Consider the following 20307-nt stretch of genomic DNA (forward strand, 5'->3'; position numbering starts at 1 on the left):
ACTGGGTCCCGTGGAACGAAGAGACAAAAGTATATTCCCTATTGGAAGGGTGGGAGAGACGCCAACAATCTATTAGGCCATGATCTGAGAGGATGTATTTGAAAACGGCTCTATCTGCATTGTTACCCGCGTCAAGACCAATTGATCGGTCTAGAATGGCATCTTGGACTATGTTCCAGTCCCCCCCAAGAATATATTGTGAGGCACCTATCTGTGTCAGAAGACGGTTGAGGGAGAGGAAAAAGGTGCGCTTCGAGCCGGTGGGGGCGTATATGGAGCCTATGCATATTGTGGAGGATCCCACCACTAGCTTAGCCAGTACGTAGCGTCCCTCTGGGTCATGCCATGTTTTAATTAGTCGGAATTGCAGGGAGTGACGCAGGAGTATTGCCACTCCACATTTTCTTCCCGTTCCTTGTGTACCTGCCAACATGGATGGTGTTCCGCTGTATATTACTTTTCCCACCCAATCTCTACGTAATTTCTCTGATTCCGTTGAGGAGAGGTGTGTTTCCTGTAGTAGAGCAATGTCGGTATGTTTGGAGCGGAGATAGGACAGTATCTTCTGTCGTTTAATATAATGGGTCATGCCGTGTACATTCCAAGACAGTGCCGTGAGTGGGGTTGTCGATCCCGAGGGCGCCGGGTGTGTCATGGTTTATGGTGTATTGAATATGTTATGGTCCGTGTGGTGGGACCAGGAAGTAAGCAAGGACTGGGCTGAGAGGCAAGGAATATGGATTTCTTGTTCAGTTAGGCCTTGGGAGGTTGGGAGAGTTCCCCTTGGTCACAATACGAAAAATATAGAAGAGAAGGGAAAAGAAAAGAAAGGGAGGGAGGGGGATGGAGAGGAATAGTGTGGAATGTGCAGAGAGAGACGGACAACGATTAAGAATAATTGATAAAAGTGATAAAGAATAAATAGGAAAAGGAAAAAGGAATAGCAAATGGAAATTGGTCAGAGGATGAAAACACTCACTACTGTCAAAAAACCTTCTAATCTGCGGGTCTAACCTGTAAGGCCCGCGCGCCGGTAGGGTATTATATCAATGGGGCATGATAAGGGAATAGATGCTTTGTTCCTGGTATCATGGGACCTCCCAGGGGGGGTAAAGGGGGGGGGGGGGGGTGGGGGGGGCCTCAGTCGTGTGGGTGCATAAATGGGTGCATGAAGTGCTGGGATGGGCTGGGCACGGGCCCGGAGTAGATGTTATGGTCCAAGAACGAGGGGGGAGGGGGAGAGGGACAGGCCCGGGGCCAAGTGCCACAGGACCTCCTGCTACACGTTCTGTGCTTATCATCTGTTAAGACATCTTAGAATATGAGAATTCTTAGTATCTTATGATGGCCTGCGGTGTTGCATTTTGAGTGTTCGTCCGGGAGCATGCCCCTTGTGGTAGTCTTGGAGCCGCCATGACCCCGAGTTGTGTTAGTCTGATTACTCTCTTCAGTGCGATTGTTATATGCCTGAGAGTTAACTGTGCTGTTCTACAAGTATGCCTATGTGTTACATTGTGGCAATCAGTATTTGATAAATGTGTTTTTAGTAGGTCCCCACTCCCCTATTGGGTGAGCAGCAGATGTGGTGAATGGGTATGTCACTTATCTGTCCTAAAGTGAAGAGTAGATGTTCTAGAAGCGGGTCCGGATCTTCAGGGCAGCTGTCCTACTGTGGGTTTAGTGTTCAGCATGCTGATCTTCTGATGTTGGTTTCAGGGGGGAGCGGGATTTGTCTTTGCCCGTGTCTTGAGTGTGATCAATCACTGCTTGCAGGATGTGCTCCTGGGATTCCTGTGTCTTTGGTGACCGATCATATCCTCGGCCTCTTTTTTGCGAAGGGGGACGGTGAGTCTGGGGCCATGGAGTTGACAGACTAATAGCAGTTTCTGTATGCGCCGCTGGGGAGTCCGGACGGCCGGGGGCGGTGTCCATAGATTGCGAGGTCACACTATGTAGATAAGCGCTGAGGTCCTCGGGGTCAGTGAAGTCTCTGGATGTGCCTTGGTGTGTGATCCACATACGTGCTGGTTCAAAAAGACCATACTTGATGTCTAGAGATCTTAGTTGCGGACGTAGGGCAAGAAATGCTCTTCTTCTGTCATTCGTTAACCTCGAGAAGTCTGCTGCCACTCTGATTTCGTGTCCATCCAGTGATATCGGTTGTCGTGCTTTAGCTGTTGAGATGACCTGGCTGGCTTGTTCATGGCGCAGGAAGCATGCGATGATAGGGCGCGGTTTATTTGCAGACGCTTTGTGTGAAGGACCAATTCTGTGCACCCTCTGAAATTCTGGAGGTGGTGAAAACTCTATGCCGAAGTGGTTGGTCAGCAGTGAGCTAAGAAAGGTTTTGATATCAGATCCTTCTTTTTGTTCCAGTATACCGAAAAAGCGTACATTGTCTCTACGACTTCGGTCCTCCAGTTCAGTAAGTTTAGCTCTGAGCGACTTTAGTTCTTCTTCCTGATCAGGGGTTGTCGCTATATGGTCTTCTACTGCCGACAGGCGCTGATCTAGGTTATTTGCTGTTTCTCTGAAGCCTGCTATGTCAGCGCGGATTGAGGAGGATGCTAAAGTTAAGTCTGTTATTTTTAAGTCCATTGCCTCCAAGCGTCGTCCAACTGAGGCAATTTCTTGTAGTATACGGTCTGTGGCGTCTAGTGCGGGTTGATCTACCGGGAGAGATGTATGCCCCTGTGATGCCGTTTGTGCCGTCATAGCTTTGGGTTGAGCAATGGCTTCCAAGAATAGCAGTTGACGAGAACGTTTACTTGCGGTCTTGTCGTTGGGCATTGTTCTCAAGGGGTGGAAATCAATTAGGAGATATTATTTTAAGAGCTAGCACTTGTAGGTCCACAGAAAGTTTCCTCGACTTCCAAGGATGGGTCAGACCTTGGAATATAGGATCTGCTGTGGTCTGCTAAGCTTTAGAGCGTGATCTATAGAGGATTAGAATATGCTCAGTTTCTGATAGAGGTCCATTGATATAAAGCTGAGGGGAGATCAATGAATTTTGAGTGTGATGCAGCGTGCAATAGGGGGGGGGGGTATCTTGTCTATCTTTTATTTTAGATCAGTCTCTTATTGTTTAGTTGGAGGGTCAGGTTGCGTAGTGCGACACGTGTTGTTCTACTCTTCTTTCTTCTTCCTATTCCGGTTTTCCTCCCCCTTCTTTGCTTCTTTATCGTTCCTTATGTGAGAAATCTTTGTCCCTCTGTTGCTCTTTGAGATCCTTTCTCTGTCTCCCTTTTGTCTTCCTTCCCCCTTTTCCTCTGCCTCCCCTCTGGGTGTCGTGGAGATTCTTATTCTTTGCGCGCTAGGTCATAAACGAGGGGGGGAGGGGAGTATGTCCTTTATTTGCTGCTGGTGGTGTCGCTAGATAATGTTGTTTGAGGGATTCACCGTCTCAGCGTGCGGTCTCCTTCAGGCACTATTTAGTCCTTGTGTGATATTGCTTCTTTTCCTTTCCGCCGTGGTCGTCGTGGTCGTCCTCAGGCCTAGGTTCCTCAGTGATCCATCCTCCTCGGGGTCCCCTCTCCCTCCATCCGCATGAGGGGGCAGTGCGGCGCTCGAGCGCCCGGGGAGCCGAGGCGGAAGAGGGCCGATCCGGGCACCTCCCTCGCGACGTGTCCCGGGCCCGTGTGGCACCGCACCTTAGTCCGCGGCTCCGCGGAAGCTCAGAGGCCGCATTTGCTCTCGCGTCTCCGGGCGTGTCTGCCGTTGCTCTGGTCCCACAACTTTGCCCCTCCGGAGGCCCCCTCCCTTCGCCAGCCGGGAGGCCACACTAGGGGTCAGGATCGCAGGGGGAAGACCCTCTGTTTGCCAGCTTGACCTGCCCGGCGCGCGGAGATCTTTTCTCAGGCGGCCATTTTCTTCGACGGCCCTTCCCTTACTTTTAGTAATAGTTTCCACTTATGTGTTTTCATTGCGAAATTCTCTACAAACTTAGCATTAAATTCTGTAAGTCCTAAAAAGGATCTTACTTCATCCTTGGATGTAGGTACAGGTGAGTCACTAATAGCCTTGATAATGTCCTTCTTGGGTATGATTCCCTTACTTCCTACTTCATGTCCCAGATAGGTTATTGAATTCACAGTAAATTTGCATTTTTTTTGTTCTGCTGTTAAACCCATACCAGCTAGCTTCTTCAATACTAACTTGAGTTTGCAATCATGTTTCTCCCTACTGTGACCCATAACCAATATGTCATCTTGAAAGTAAATGACTTTACTTATCCCTTTGAACAGTTTAAACGTTAAGCGCGGGAACATAGCTGCTGCTGATGCTAAACCAAATGGCATGCTAACAAACCTATAACATCCAAATAGAGTGATGAAAGCTGTGAGGCTCCTGCTTGATGTGTGTAACTGGACTTGGTGGTAGGCTGAAGTTAGATCTATTGTAGAGAACCATTTTGCACCTTTGGATTGAGACAGTAGCTCATCAATTTTAGGTAGGGGAAACTTGTCATTGACAATATTTTTGTTCAGTTCTTCCAGGTCAATGCAAAGGCGCAACTGTCTTTCTGATTTACGAGCCACTTCTTGGGAACCAACCATTCAGCACTTTCTATTAGTTCAATGATTCTTTTTTTTTCTAACAATTCAAATTCCTTCATAACATTTTCTCTGATGCTGGTAGGTATGTTCCTGACTTTGTGACAGACTGGAATGGCTCCCTCCTTTAATATGATTTTATTTGTGAATCCTTTTAATTCTCTGACTTCACCAGAGAACACACTTGGAAACTTTTCTTTAGCTACTTCTTCTAGGCTTTTAGCGGAATCCTTAACTACCATTACTTGGTCTCCATTATTAGGGTCCAACATAATGCCCAAGGCACCTTGCTCATTCCATCCAAGGACTGAAGGTCCCTTCTCAGCAATGTATAATTTCCCTTTAGCTACACGGTTCTTAAACTAAAATTCTACTTCCTTGAAGCCCATCATGGGAATCTTTTTGCCCGTGACAGGACGTATATCAGTGGGATACAGCTGTTTCCCTAAAACAGCTGCAAATTTCCAATCCCACACGGAACACTGTATGATGGAGTATGGGGACGCTGAGTCTGCAACAAAATCCACCTATGTTTATGTCACACTTAGGTTTTTTCTTAGCGTTTATGTTAACACATAAAACTGTATCAGCCTTGCCAATACTTAACGCACTCTCATCACTTGTTGAATCATGTTCATCACTCTCTATCCCTTCTTTATTTAATACACATTTTACCATATTATTTTTAACATCCTTCTTCTTCCTGCACACTCTCTCATAATCGCCTATAATTCCACAATACGTGCATTTAGTTTTAACTGCTGGACAGTTTTTGTCTCTGGCAAAATGTCCTTTGTTACCACACCTAAAACACACAGAACCTTTGTCTTCCAGGTTATATTTACTTTTAGTTGTTTTCTTCCTTTCAGAATATTTGTCATACTTCCTATCCATTCATTTTTCCTCGTCTTTAGAATGGCTTATTTTGCATACAGCTTCTTCTCCACTTTTGTTTTTAAGAATTACCTTCACCCATCTCTTTGAAATTCTGCTTTCTTACTATTGCCAGCACTTAATTTAAAGGTGAGTCGCCAAAAGCCCATAATTTCTCCTGCATACTGGTATTGTTTGAATGCATAACTACTTGGTCTCTGATAAGATCTTCATGTAATATGCTGAATTTGCAGTTGACTGCAAGTTTCTTTAATACAGCCACATAGCCTTCTACCGTTTCGTTGGACTATTGTCTCCTCTGAAAGAATGCATATCTGTCTATAGCCACACAGACGGTAGGTAGGTAATATGTATCTAAGTCTTCTAATGTGTCTTTAAATGTATTTGTATCATCCGTATGCCTATCTTTCTTTTCAATTTGATTATAAACCAGTAACCCCTCAGCACCAAGGCTATGCAATAAAATCCTTTTCTTCTTTTAAAGAAGATAAGTAATTCATGAAATACTACTTCCAATCTGATCATTTAAGCAAGGGATCCCCTGTTCTCGGACGAAATTGCACAGGGGGGGGGGGTTTGACCACAGCTTTGGGCACACATTTTCCCTTACTCTGCCACACAGTTACTATCACCGGTAAATTGTATTTTACGCTTAATAATTATAACTTCCACTTTATATGCACCTTCACAGTGTTACCATGCAGTCTCTATAGTGTGCGTATCACCATGCATCCTTAATTCAGTTAACACACTTGAGAGCTGGTTTTACCATGCAGTCTCTATGGTGTGCGTATCCCTGTGTGTTTATTGAGGAGAGCAAACCTACAACCGCCTCCAACTACAGGTGCACTCCAACTGCCAACCACCTTCATTCCACATTCTGGAATCTGAGGTGTCTAGTTACCATGGAGGTAGCAACTCGGACACCACAGTAGGGAGCTCTGCATAACATAACATTGTTCCTATGGTGAGAATAAGAACACTTGGGATGCATTCTCCCGTTGGTCCTTCCAGATAGGAGTTCTGACACACTACAGGTTTCCTTAGCAACAGTTGGCCAGCTTACTGTAATGCATAGATAGGGCCTGACTGTCATCAGTGTGCATAGTAGCTGTGTGATTGGCCATGTGGATGGATGGGCGTACCTGAACTTTGGATAATTCTGAAGAGAGAGAGAGTACCTGAAAAGAAAGACTCCTATGGGTTCAGGGCTTTTAACACTTGGTGTAGTGTGGGTGAGGCTTGTACTTGCTAAGGTTCTCCCACAATTGTCCCTGCTACCAAGGCCAGCCAAGAGCCTGACTGATTAGTAACAGGCTCATGCTTAGCTGCTGGAATGTGCTCCTCTTGGAACAGCAGTGTAAATGGACAGACATTTTGGATCATCACAAATGCCATCAATTCTGTGGGTGTGTCTGGGCAGCATTTTATCTTAGTATTGAGAGGGTGGCAGCTCATTCCCCTTGTCGTCAAGTGGTGTATTATAGTTTCTAAGTGGGAGGAAATAAGTGGGTCATCTCTCACTGGAGACCCACCAGCCCTTCTCTGTCCATCCATCTCATTGCTCATCATTTTCCCTAGGTTTTGTAAAGTAATAGGGACCAGGAAAGCCTGAGGTGCCTGGTGTTAGCAGCAACTTCTGAAGTACTGGTTTCGTCATGGCCCACTGTACTAGAACCTTATATATGTGTCACAGTACACATGTTTGATGGTGATCTCTATGTGACTATGTTGTAAAAGGACTAGAAGACATCTCCCTGTACTGTGGGTAGGACTGATCCACTTGATGTCTATATGTATGGATATGGTGTATATGGAAGATGTCACTTACCCAGTGTACATCTGACTGTGGCATGTTACGTGTTGGGTTCTCTCTTAGTTCTTATGTCGAGTCTTGTAGGGATTCTGGAACCTTGGCTCGAGACTCGACATAAGACGGGAGAACGGTTGGGATGGCGACTGTGGCGGAGGTGTTTATTTGCTGTTCTGTATTATTAGTTTATTTAACATAAATAAAACAAGTACTTACAAGAAACCAAGTCTTTTCATTGGCGACGAGGGACTGCAGGACAGCTGGACCTGTGTGTGCACTTCTTTGAGGGATTCAACGCGCTGCTGCCTCCGTCGCCTTCAACCGCCCTTCAGTGTTTCTGTTCCGGTGAGAGTAATCTTTGCGCCTCCGTTCCTCGGCTATCCTGCAAGTTGGTTTTCTCGATTTTCATTGGTTTTGGGGGCTGATTGACACAGTGAGTCTTCTGCGTGTGTTGGGTCACAGCGCGCGCCCCCTTCAGTCGTTACTCACGTGTTCCGTCTTGCGTCAGCACCTTGGAACTTAGTTGCTCCGCAACGTAGACGCTGGGTACGCGTCTTATGAGCTAGTTTGTTTCCTGGCAACGGAGACGCCAGGAAACGTGTGAACCGGCCAGCTCACACGTTGGCTTATTAACTTGTTCGTGAATCATTTCATTTGTTGATGTTTCCTAAGTGAAAAGTGCCTTTTTCTACAAGTTACTGGTTTCCAAGTATTGGAAGCAGCATAGAAGAGGTAACTTGTTCTCCTTCAACCTGTTTTCAGCGTTGACACGCACACCTTGCGCAGCGTGTCTTGCAAAAATAATGGGATACGCACACCGTTGTGTTCTACACGATTCCTCATTGCTCAAATTTTCATCAACATTTTATTGTGGTTACAATTAATATGCAGCAATCCATTCTTCCTCCTCCAGTATTCTCTCCGGATCCTGTTTCATCAGAAGCGGATTGGGATTCCTGGAAAGAAGGTTTCGAAGCATATTTAGATGCCATAGACGGTGACTCCTTTACTTATAGGAAAAGGTTTGCTGTTTTACGTCATTGTTTAGGCCCAGAGGGCCGCAAAATTTTAAAACACATTCCACAGGTGTCTGTTGCATTAGATGTGGGTGAAGGTGATGGCGGTATTGATGAATATGCTTCTGCCATTAAGTCCCTTGATGATAGATTTAGAGCGTGTAAAAATGTTATCATGGAAAGACACAAATTTTATAAAAGGGTGCAAGTTCCTGGTGAGCCAGTGGCTAACTATGTGGGGGCTTTGAGGATGTTAGCGGTTTCCTGTGATTACAAGGCATGTGAGGATGAAATGATTAGAGATCAACTTGTCGAGAAAACTAATAATAAGAAAGTTCAAGGAACACTACAGTATTGTCTACACCGAATTGAACATTAGAAAAGGCCGTGGAGATAGCCACTAGAATCAAGAATACAACAATGTTCATGCAACAGATGAGTATAACTAGTCAGAAGGATTCTCATCAGAAAGTTGCTATAATTAAACAGAAATTGAACAAATCCCAAGCAAATGTCAAAGCTGAAACATCAGTTAGGAAGGAAAATTACAAGAATAGGGAATGTTTTAGGTGTGGTAGTCCCACCCATTTAGGTAATGCAAGAAATTGTCCTGCTGTAGGAAAAAGATGTTCAAAATGCTCCAAAGTTGGGCATTTTGCTAGAGTGCGTAGGGCCGTTAACACATCAAGTTCCAGTTCAAGGGACAAAGTTTTTAAGTTACACAATGACAATTTGGATGGATTTAATTCTTCCTCTAGTGAGGATGACGAAATTCTTACTGTTGTATGTTGTTCTAATGAGAGCGATGTTGTTATGCTTAACAACACTAAGAGGCCTACCTGTAAATTGTCAATTAATGGGCGTGGAATAATTGTTGTGGCCGATTCTGGTTCACCCTATACACTTGTGAGCCAAAAGGTGTGGAAGGAAAATTTCAGCCATGTTGAGCTCAGGAAGTCTCGCATCAAGCCTGTGGGATATGGTGGCAAACCAGTGGAAGTTTTGGGGGAGTGTGAAGTCGAGTTGAATTTCCAAGGTAATGTGACTAAGGGAATAGTGTATGTATCTAATGATGATACATGTCTTTTAGGTTGGGAAGACCAAAGAAAGTTGGGTATTTTGTTGGATCCCAATAACCCCGAACAAGTTATACTGAGCAAGAATTACAACCAGGTGTTATCTGTTAGTTCTGTGTGGGTCGATGCCTTTCCAGGTGTTTTTAAAGAAGGAATTGGTATGTTCAGGGGATTTGCAGACAAGATAAAGTTAAAGGAGAATGCAGTTCCCAAGGTTCATAAAGTACATAGAGCACCTTTAGCGTTAAGAACAGAGATGAAAAAGGAGCTAGATAGATTGTGTGATCAACGCATAATTGAGAGGGTGGATGCGTCAGATTGGGTGGCCCCCATAGTGATTGCCCGTAAGGCCAATAACTCTATTCGCATGTGTGTTGATTTACGTGACCTCAATGCACAAATTTGGGTGGATTGCCATCCATTGCCCAACATTGTTGAAATCCTATCTATTCTAGATGATGCCAGCGTGTTCAGTTTGTTGGGCATGACATCGGCTTATCATCAAATTAATCTGCATCCTGATTCAAGACATTTGACAGCTTTTGTTACTCCGGAAGGTTTGTTCCAATTTAGACGCATGCCATTTGGTTTAGCTTCAGCTTCTGCAGTATTCCAAAGGGTGGTGGACAGTTTATTAGGAAGTATGGAAGGTGTAATTGCTTTCCAGGACGACATTCTTGTTTTTGGCAAGGATCAAGCACAGCATGATGAAAGAATGGAACAAGTATTGTCTTTGTTGAATAAAAAAGGTATTGTTCTACGGGCAAACAAATGTAAATTTGGTGTATCTAGTATTGATTATCTAGGGTATAAAATTTCTAAACGAGGTGTAGAACCAAAGAAAAAGCTGCTTGAGGCTATTGAAGATTTTCAGTCTCCTAGTAATAAAGATCAGATCCTTCATGGGTCTGATCGAATTTTATTCAAGGTTCATTCCTGATTGTGCAAGTAAAACACATAAAATCAGATCTCTTTTAAAGAAAAATGTTAAATTTGACTGGTTCCTGGAGTGTGAACAGGAGTTTGCAGCCATAAAAAAGGAAGTAGCATTGGCAATTCCGTTGAAGTCTTTTAACACAAGGGACGAAATAGTAATAATGACGGATGCTAGTCAACTTGGATTGGGAGCTGTTTTGATGCAGAAGAAAAACGGTAGGGATGAAGTGGTAGCCTTTGCCTCGCGTAGTCTGAGAGGTGCAGAAGAAACTTACTCAACTATTGAAAGGGAAGCCCTTGCATGTTGGTGGGGCATTGTGCATTTCAAATCGTATCTGTGGGGTGTGCACTTTACAGTCAGGATGGATCACAAACCCTTAGTGCAATTGTTTTCTACCTCTGGTGCGCATCGAGCCACTCCCAGAATAGCTAAGTGGCAGTACAGATTACAAATGTATAATTTTCATGTGGAATATGTCCCAGGTGCAAGGAATACACTTGCCGATTCCCTTTCCCGTCTTCCTTGCAAGAATGAGTCAGATGAGGAGGAGCCAGAAGAGGATGATGTCCTGGTATGCTCTATAGTGTTTCAATTGGGAGGTGCGGTGACGGAAGATGAGTGGAGGCAAGCGTGTGGAAGTGATGAACAATTGAAGGAGGTCATGAAGGGCATAGCGCAGGGATGGTCTGTGTGCAAGTCTGAACAGTGTGAAGTGTACAAACATGTTTTGGAGGAGTTGTCTATTGTAAATAACGTATTGATGCGTGCGGATGTAATGGTTGTACCTAAAGAATTAAGGTACAAAGTATTGTCCTTGGGACATGAAGGACACATAGGAATGCGAGCTATGAAAAGGAGAATAAGAGAGAATTTCTGGTGGCCTGGACTGGACAGAGATGTAGAACACTTCGTGAGAGATTGTTTGGCCTGTGCTATCAGTGACAAGTCTCAAGTTGTCCTGCCATCTCCTGTTGAAGCTATTGAAGTGCTTGGGAAAGCCTGGAGTAAGACTGCAGTGGATTTGATTGGACCTGTCAATATGTTCAATGGGCAAGTGGAGTATGGTATAGTGTTAGTAGACTTTTATAGTCGTTGGCCCGAGTTTAAGTTGGTGAAGGTACCTAATTCTCATAAGGTCATTGAATTTTTGGAATCTGTTTTTCTCAGAGAGGGTATTCCTGATGAGATACTTACTGATAACGGCAGTCAATTCACATCTTCTCAATTTTCAGTTTTTTTGGTGCTCATGGGCATTAAACATGTTAAGACTTCACTTTATCATCCTAGGAGTAATGGTCTTGTTGAGCGCTTTAACAGAGTGATTAAAGAGAATATGCAGTTGGCCAAAGCTGGAGAAAGTTGTTGTGGGCAGTGCGGACCACACCCAATGCAGATACTGGTGTGTCTCCTTTTATATTATTGAAGGGAAGAGCTCCTGGAACTAAGTGGAAAAGGAAGTGGATGGGTGAAAATGGAGTTGATGAGGGATTGATTGAGAAAGTGAATGAAAAAAGGACTTCTGCTCAGAATAAATACAAAGATGATTCTAGAAAAACAATTTGTGTAAAGGTGGGTGATTATGTCAAAATCAAGAGTGCCCGCATTGTTCAGAAAGGTGAATCTAAATTTTCTTGTCCTAAGAAAGTCATCAAAATTTGTAAAAATGCTGTTAAATTGGAAGATGGCAATTGGTGGAATAAGGAGAGGTTGTCCTTGGCTCGCGATGTGGAACTTTTGAACAAATCTTTGAAGGAATCCACCAAAGTAAATCAAGAAGCAAGGAACGACCCACGGAAGGACAAGAATTTGGAAGGTCCTGACAAGAAGGAGTGTGTGACGATGGACATGAGGAGAAGATCCTCAACTAGGAATAGGATGCTTCCTAAGAAGTTTCGTGATTTTGAACTTTTAGTTTAACAAATGTGTTATGAGTTTTTGTATATGTTTGGGTGTAACTTTGTATGTGTTAAAGGGAAGGATATGTTGGGTTCTCTCTTAGTTCTTATGTCGAGTCTTGTAGGGATTCTGGAACATTGGCTCGAGACTCGACATAAGACGGGAGAACGGTTGGGATGGCGACTGTGGCGGAGGTGTTTATTTGCTGTTCTTTATTATTAGTTTATTTAACATAAATAAAACAAGCACTTACAAGAAACCAAGTCTTTTCATTACGCTGCAGATTCACATGAGGTGCATATACTTCTGCCATCTAGTGTTGGGCTCAGAGTTTACAAGTTGTTTACAAACAACTCAGATAAACTAAACAGCTGTGGCCTTTCAAAAACCTCATACTGGTAACCCCATTTCAAAACAAGGAATAGCAAGGTGAATAGTAAGATGCATCCAAACATGCTACGTTAAAGCCAAAAGACAACTCTTAGTTACTCCTAAAGCACATTCCAAAAGGAAAAAAGGTACTACAATGGCTTTTTGGGAAACATACCAGTGGCTGAAATATGTAAAGCAGCCACTTGGCCGACACCACATACATTTACTAAACACTACTGTGTAGATGTTTTAGCAACACAGCAAGCCGCAGTAGGTCAAGCTGTACTCAGAACATTATTTCAAACAACTTAAACTCTTACAGGCTAGCCACCGCTTTTATGGGAGGACAAGCTGCTTTGTAGTCCATGCACAGCATGTGTATCTGCAGCTACACATGCCATCGAATGGAAAATGTCACTTACCCCGTGTACATCTGTTCGTGGCATGTTCCGCTGCAGATTCACATGCACCCTTCCACCTCTCTGGCAGCCTGTAGTCGTTTAAATTAACAACATTTGTACATATGTGTATATATATATATATATATTTAACATTCCATTAGCATGGACATCTCTTTTCTTTATACTCTATCACTCCTACCTTACCCTCTGCGGGAAAACAATCTAACATGGAGTCGATGCCCATGCGCAATGGAGCCGAAGAGGAGGAGTCACTTGATCCCGTGACTCGAAAACACTTCTTCGAAGAAAAACAACTTGTAACACTCCGAGCCCAACTCTAGATGGCAGAAGTATATGCACAGCATGTGTATTTGCAGCTACACATGCCATTGACCATATATATATATATTGTATTTCTACAGCACAAACAGTCAAAAGGCAGTGGAGTGCTTAACATAGACAAAGACAAACATATAATTAATGAGTAATTGGAGGGAAGCTGGATTATGGACAGTTAATGCATTGTGACTTTGTGGTCTTTAAAGAGGTGAGTCTTCAACGGTTTATTAAATTGAAGCCGAGTTGGGGTGGTCCTGGTGGGTACAGGGATGTTGTTCTGGGTCCTGGGTGCATAGGTTATAAAAGCCTGCTATCTTGTTGTTTTCTTTTTTACAGTATTACATTCTGAAGTCTGATGGTGTCTTGGCTGCGGGTGTGCTGAGAACCACCAGAGGTGGTGAGCTTGTCTGCAAGGTAAGCAGGGATATTGGTTGTGATGGCTTTGCAAATTATGCAGCTGATTTTGAAGAGGGGTGATGTGATCATATTTCTTTATGTCCTGGATAAGGCATGCTGTTATGTAGGATGCCCCTAGGGGGTGTCAATGTGGAATCTGAGATGCCATGGACTAGTATAACACATTGAATGGTAGGGCATGGAATCGGATGCTCCACGTATTACCTGATTGAATTTAAGCCATGCTTACTAATATAACTTCCCAATAACGGAGTTTCATACACTGAAATTCATGCCCGTGCTCTTTTGGGAGGGAGCAGGTTGCTTATGGCAATCAATGATGGTTAAAGGTGACACTGCAAATATGGCACCCTGCTCTAAATACCCTACCTGTAGAGCTTTTCTTGCACTAAAGAACAGGCTGCAGCACCTTCAGTTCTTTGAAGGGAAATAAGAACTATGCCCTGAACAGTGGCTCTCATTCCTCTCCAGGGCGCCGAAGGGCAATAAAAGGCTATCTTTTATTGGCAATGGACAATAGGGAACAAGTGGGGTTATTTGACATCTGAATAAAATCTGAAGATCACCATATTTTCAGGCAGGTAGTCAAACCTCACATCATTTCTGCTCTTTCTTTACATTAGGCACCAGTTCAACTGTGTCTAGGAGAGTAGATGTTAACTCTTCAAAATAAAAAACTAAGAATACCTTGAAGATGCAACAGTGACAAAAGCTTGCCCTCTAGAAATTCCTCCTAACGTGACATAACATTTCATTATGGTATTTTGTATTCTGCAGGGGAGGGTGGCCTGCACAAACTGTCTAGAGCTTACTGCACTGCGTTTTATCAAGCGGGCATACTAGGAGCAGCAGTGGTGTTAGAAACTAATTCTAGGTCTCCTTGGCCACAAATGGCTGTTTGACCTTGATTAAGTGTTGGTCTTTAGTGTTCCCAGACAAAATGGAGCTGTACAGCAATTATAGCACTGCTTCCCACATATTCCCTCAATATGGGTCTGGTGAAGCCATATACATTCTGGGTGTGCCGCTTGACCATATCTCAAGTGACACAGCGTTGCTGCACCTGAAATTAACAGGTGCAAGAATAACGGTTTTACTGGGTGTTGATCCATAGTCTGTAAAACCAATAGCCCTCTAAGTACAGCGTTTGAGCACTTTGTACAGTTCACCCCCTGCCCTCCCCACCAGCACCATGGGGGAGCAGGTAATGCCATAACCTATTATGTCTCCAATGCCCTCTCCTCCCATCGAAAAAAATAAACATTGTACATACAAGATAAGCCAAAGATGCAACTACCACAATGTGCTATGGTTCCAGTGAAGTATAACGAAAGCTACTCTCACTATTGAACACTTAAGCCAGCGCCTACGCGCTGCACACTCACCTGTACTGCTGCCTAGGGTCCAATTTTCCTGTGTTAGTTTCCCAAAGCTTTGATGCCAAGACTCTCACAATGTTCAGAAACAGGAAAAAGTTTATCTGGGTAACAGGAGAGAGAAAGGGCAGAGGACATCAAGACAGGCTTTTGGTGTCTCACATGGAAACATACTGTTGATTCCTCATTACTTATTGATCGACAATCAATCTTGCAATCCATTAAAAAAGGCAAAGCAGTCTTAGAGGGTTGATGCAAAACACAGAATTGATAGGCCTTCCTGATGACAAACGCCTACATTTTTTTTCACTACTGTGAGGACTACCCCTGCCATAGTATACCATTGGGGACTCCTTAGTACATTTAATAAGCTGTAATCCCTAGAGGGGAGGAGGTAAATGTGACGTGTGGTACCTATGAAGCTGCAATGATAAACCATCTTTAATGGTTAAGTTCAATTTATAATAACAAGTTTGAAAATGCCACTTATAGAAATTTGCCATTTTCCTGCCCTTTTGTGCCTGCAGCCTGCTTTAGGTCACAACTGGGTGTAATTGACACTTCAGACTCTGTGACTTCCCCCAGACAGTCACACTATAGTGGGATTAGCAGAGTCTGAATGACCTTTCAACTGGCAGGATGGGGGGAGTGGCAGAACTGAGCACAGCCCCACTTACCACTGAATAGGCTGTGCTCTGCCACCACATGATAAGCTTAACAACCCTGTATTGCCAGTGCAGCCAGCTAGGAGCCAGGACAGGGAATGCAGGAAACTCCTGTGGCTTCTAAGAACCTTTCTGGAAACTTCTCCTACCTTCTAGAAACAGGGCACCAGGGTATAGAAATAGGGCTCTCAACCCCACTCTTCAGTTCACTACTGGACCTGTGGAGGGATTCTCAGAGGACTGCCTGCTGCTTGGACCTACTGTACACACTGTCAGACTGCTGTTGTACCTGAAAGGACTGCTTTGCTGTCTGGGGCCTATCTTGAACCTTCAGAGGCCAGCCCTACTGTTGAACCCTGCATCTTCATCTGCACCCAGCACTTCCAGAAGTGAATCCAATGGCTAGATTTCTAGCCTCCTGTTCAGAGCTACGGGGACATCACAGGCTCTTACCATCTTGAACCACACCTGAACCCAGCCTGGTTAAGTCCTGAACCCGAAGAGGACTTCATCTACTCCAGTAACCTTGGGTGTGGTGCTAAATGTGACCAGATGGCCAGATTCCAAAACTGAGGACTTGGACAGCATTTGGCCAAAAAGTGCTTTGAGAACCAGGAGGAAATCAGAAACAACTTGCTTGCCTATCCGCCCGAGGTGCATCTCAGGTTGGATTGACTTCGCAGCTTCTCCCGCTAAGTCTTCTCCGCAGCAGCAAATCCACTTCAGTGGTCCTTCTCCAAAGGGGTTTCTGACCTCGTGGAATTGTCTTCAGCTACAGCCTTCTGCTTCATCCTGCTGGAGATTTTTGACTTCCATCTTGACAACTAAGTCCAAAGTTAAATATCTTCACTGCAGCATCACTCCACTGTTATCCAACAACAATGCTCCCTCCTCGGACACTCCTGCAGCCTTGACCCGCTCAACTTCTACCTTCTCAGAGACTTTTTCTTCAGACATTTTCTAAGTCTGAAGGTGAGCCCTGACCAAGCTCAATCCACTTTGTGTATCTGAACCGTGCTCCATCATGATCGGCCTTAACTTTTGACTTTGCCCCGGTCTAGAGCAACCAGATGTCTGCGGTCGGTGCTTTTTGCTTTTGAGCACTATTTCAAACCTTAAACCTGCAAAATGATAACTCAGGTTCTAATAATTAAATTTTGATGGTTTTGTGGTCAAATAAATTAGTAAAATTTACTTTATTTTCCTAAATCGGTTTTGGATTTTTATGGTGTGTGTTTTCACTTTATTACTGTTTGTGTGCTGCAAAAATACTTTACACATTGTCTTTAAGTTAAGCCTGACTGCTTTTTGTGCCAAACTACCCGGTGTTACGTACAGGTTAATTTAATGACTTTCTGTCGTTCACCCTGCAACTAAGAGTGGCTTTTGCTTGACCAGGGCTCACACCCCAGTAAACCAACAACACAGTCCCTCACAGACCTCACCAACTCCATTCCAGGAGGACAGTAGTGTTGAATCTGGTGGTAGCCTGCAGTGCTGTTTACCTCATGTTTATGTTCAACAGGCTAAGATTAGCACATCAGGTCCGTACAGGCCGACTGCTATTTCTGGGGCTGGATGCACTTGTCATCTCATTGATGAGGTCATAAACCAAACCAAACATAAAGCAAATAAGATTTGTGGAATTATCTTTACCTGAATGCCTCTCAAGCATATTCACTGTGGCTATTCTTAAACTGGGACAGGATATTTAGCGGGTTGACAAACCCTTCTCTTGCTTGTATCTTGAAGTTCAGAGGATACAACAGTAAGCTCATATGTACATATTGACTAGGTACTGCTGGGTGTGCATGATCTGTTAAAGTTCAGAGAAACCTGTCTTCACCACAGCCTTCTCGTTCAGTTATGTTTTGAAGAGTAGGAGAGAGAATTAACAGATTGATTTAGAGGTAGGCATTAAAACACATAGAAAATACCATTTGGCTTCTTCTGTGTTGCCTGGCCCTATTAAAAGGGTAGTGGAATGTAGACTCCCTGATTGCACAACTATCATCACTTTTGCATTGGCTTTGTTTGCTATGCAATTGCTTCTCGAAATGGTGACCAACTGGCTGCCCAATTTAGGCTTTCTGGTCTGCCACCTTTTCTTGTGACCCCTTTTCTGTGTAAGATTGCCATGTAAACCATGGCAGTCTTGAATGGAGTTGCAGATAGGAGTACCTGATGTGCTGTGAGGTAAGTCAAGAACAGTTGACATGAGAATACTGAGAATGTGACAGGTGCATTTTCAGTATCCTTATGTTGTGGAGCTAATTCTATTATTTTGGCCTGAGCATTGTAGGATTGCAGTCGCAGAGTTTTTCCACTAGAGTGGTAGAATCTGCCTCAGAGGGAAAACTCTTGCTGTTGTGGCAACATATTTTAATTGGACAGGCTTTCTTCCTCTGCAGGTGTGGCAGAAATTTGCCCTCCTTTCTTACTGGAATACTTAATGTCCACCTGCTTAAACTAAACTGATGATGCTGCAATGTAGACAAAAACATGTAATAACTCAACTATCTGCATGAAGCCAATGTTAGAATGGAAACAAATGCACCTAACATGCTTGATTCAAAAATGTAATTATTCACATAGCAGGGCAAACAAGTCGGTTTTTGGCTCAAATTTTAAAATCCACACTAAAAAGGTCACCTCCTATTTATATGTCTGGCTACAGACTGCTTTTGCTAGACCTCATTTTATTAACACAAAAAATATATAGAGAGGGGATACAATGGAATGGAGGCACACCCCATAGCCAACTCCCACCCTACACCTAATTGTTGGGCCTACTGCCACTCTTACTTACACTCATACCCATATTACTACTCCTATTTCAACCACAACTCCTACACCAAACTCTGCTTATGTACCTACTCCTACCCCATATTCCATGCCTACCCTTCTCCTACTACTACAATTGTTATGCATACTTTTAATCCTACTTGTAGTAGGCTGGCCTGGTTTGTAGTGGGTACCTTAGGTATTTACACCTTATACCAGGTCCAGTTATCCTTTATTAATGAAATGTAGTCAGTGTTCTAGCAGCTTAGGCTGTCTAGAGGTAGCTGTAGCAGAGCAGGTTAGGCTGAACTAGGAGACATGCAAAGCTCCTGCAGTACCACTGTAGTTACACAGTACTTATACACAATAAAAGACAATACTCAGTGTTACCAAAAATAAAGGTACTTTATTTTAGTGACACAAGGCAAAAAATATCTTAGAGGCAATACTCCATCTAGAGGTAAGTATTATACACAATATATACACTAGAGACCAAAAATCAGGTTGCACAGAATAGTGCAAACAGTAGACAATAACATAGAATGCAATAGGATGCAATAGGCCTAAGGGCAACACAAACCATATACTAAGAAAGTGGAATGCGAATCATAAATTCCCCCCTAGGCAAGTGTAGTGTGTAGAGGGACGCTGGGAGTGTAAGAAAACCACACCCCACAGCCCAGGAAAGTAGGAGTAAAGTACTGCAAGTTTCCTCAGGATACACTACAAGTCGTGATAAGAGTTATTGCAAGAACCAAGCAAGACTGCAAGCAACAAACGGTGGATTTCTGAACCTGAAGACCTGTGCAAAGAGGCGACCAAGTCCAGAAGTAGCAGAAGATTCCAGGGAGGACAAGAGCCCCTGCCAACCTAGAAGATGGTGCAAAAGAGGATTCTCCAGTTAGAAGAAGTCTGCAGAAGAGCACCAAAAAAGATGGCTGCGGGTCCCTGCATGATGCAAGAGATGTCCCACGTCGATATGTTGGATGCAGGCAAGTTGCAGCGCTGGATTAGTCCAACAAGCCTTGATTCAAGCAATGTCGCTGTTTGCGTCAAAATGGCGCTGCCTGGACCCAGAAGGGACCTGGGGGCCTCAACTCGGACTGAGGAGGCAGAGGGGGCTCCCAACACTGGAGGAAACCCACAGATGACCAGGCAGCACCTACGAGAGTCCCAGGACACAGGGACAAAGAAGGTGCAAAGTGCGGTTGCTGCAGTACTACAAAAAAAGGTCACACAACGCCAGAGAACAACTCAGCGAGTTGCGCATCGCAGGATGTGCTGGGGACCTGGGCCACCCTGTGCACGCACGAAGGATTCTTGCAAATAGTGCACAGAGGCCTCAGGAGCTAGAGATGACGCGGTGCACAGGGATACTGTCACAAACCCGGGAAGGCAAGCTCTTACCTTCGCCAAATTTGGGCAGCTGGACCTTAGGACAGCCTGGGTTGAAGGGGTCCACCACCTGTGTTCCAGGGAGCATGCTCGTTGCCAGGAGAGGTGTCCCAGAGAACCGGTCGTCGTCTTAGAAGGTGCCTGCTGGAGCAGGGAAGTGACTTTGTCAATCCACTGGAGATTCCTTTGGTTCTTCTGGTGCAGGGTGAAGGCAGGGAGTCCTCAGAGCGTGCACACCTTGGAAACTGTTGCAGTTGCTGGCTGGAGATGAAGTTCTAGGGTCACAGTAGCCTTTCTGGATACTTTGTTGCAGTTACATCAGTTCCTGGAGCAGTCTGCGGTCGATCAGACAGTCAGAAGCTGAAGCAGAGGT

General features: G+C 44.2%; 1 protein-coding gene across 1 annotated transcript in view; it reads right to left on the reverse strand.

The window, feature by feature from the left end:
* Window positions 1-20307, reverse strand: part of LOC138301518 (parathyroid hormone/parathyroid hormone-related peptide receptor-like) — a 198893-nt gene that overhangs the window by 86133 nt on the left and 92453 nt on the right. The window contains exon 11 of the mRNA XM_069242032.1: window positions 15100-15194. Within this exon, the coding sequence (XP_069098133.1) occupies window positions 15100-15194 (95 nt within the window). The remainder of the gene's footprint in view (window positions 1-15099; window positions 15195-20307) is intronic.

Source organism: Pleurodeles waltl, chromosome 6 (genome assembly GCF_031143425.1).
Source record: "Pleurodeles waltl isolate 20211129_DDA chromosome 6, aPleWal1.hap1.20221129, whole genome shotgun sequence".
Classification (NCBI taxonomy): domain Eukaryota; kingdom Metazoa; phylum Chordata; class Amphibia; order Caudata; family Salamandridae; genus Pleurodeles; species Pleurodeles waltl.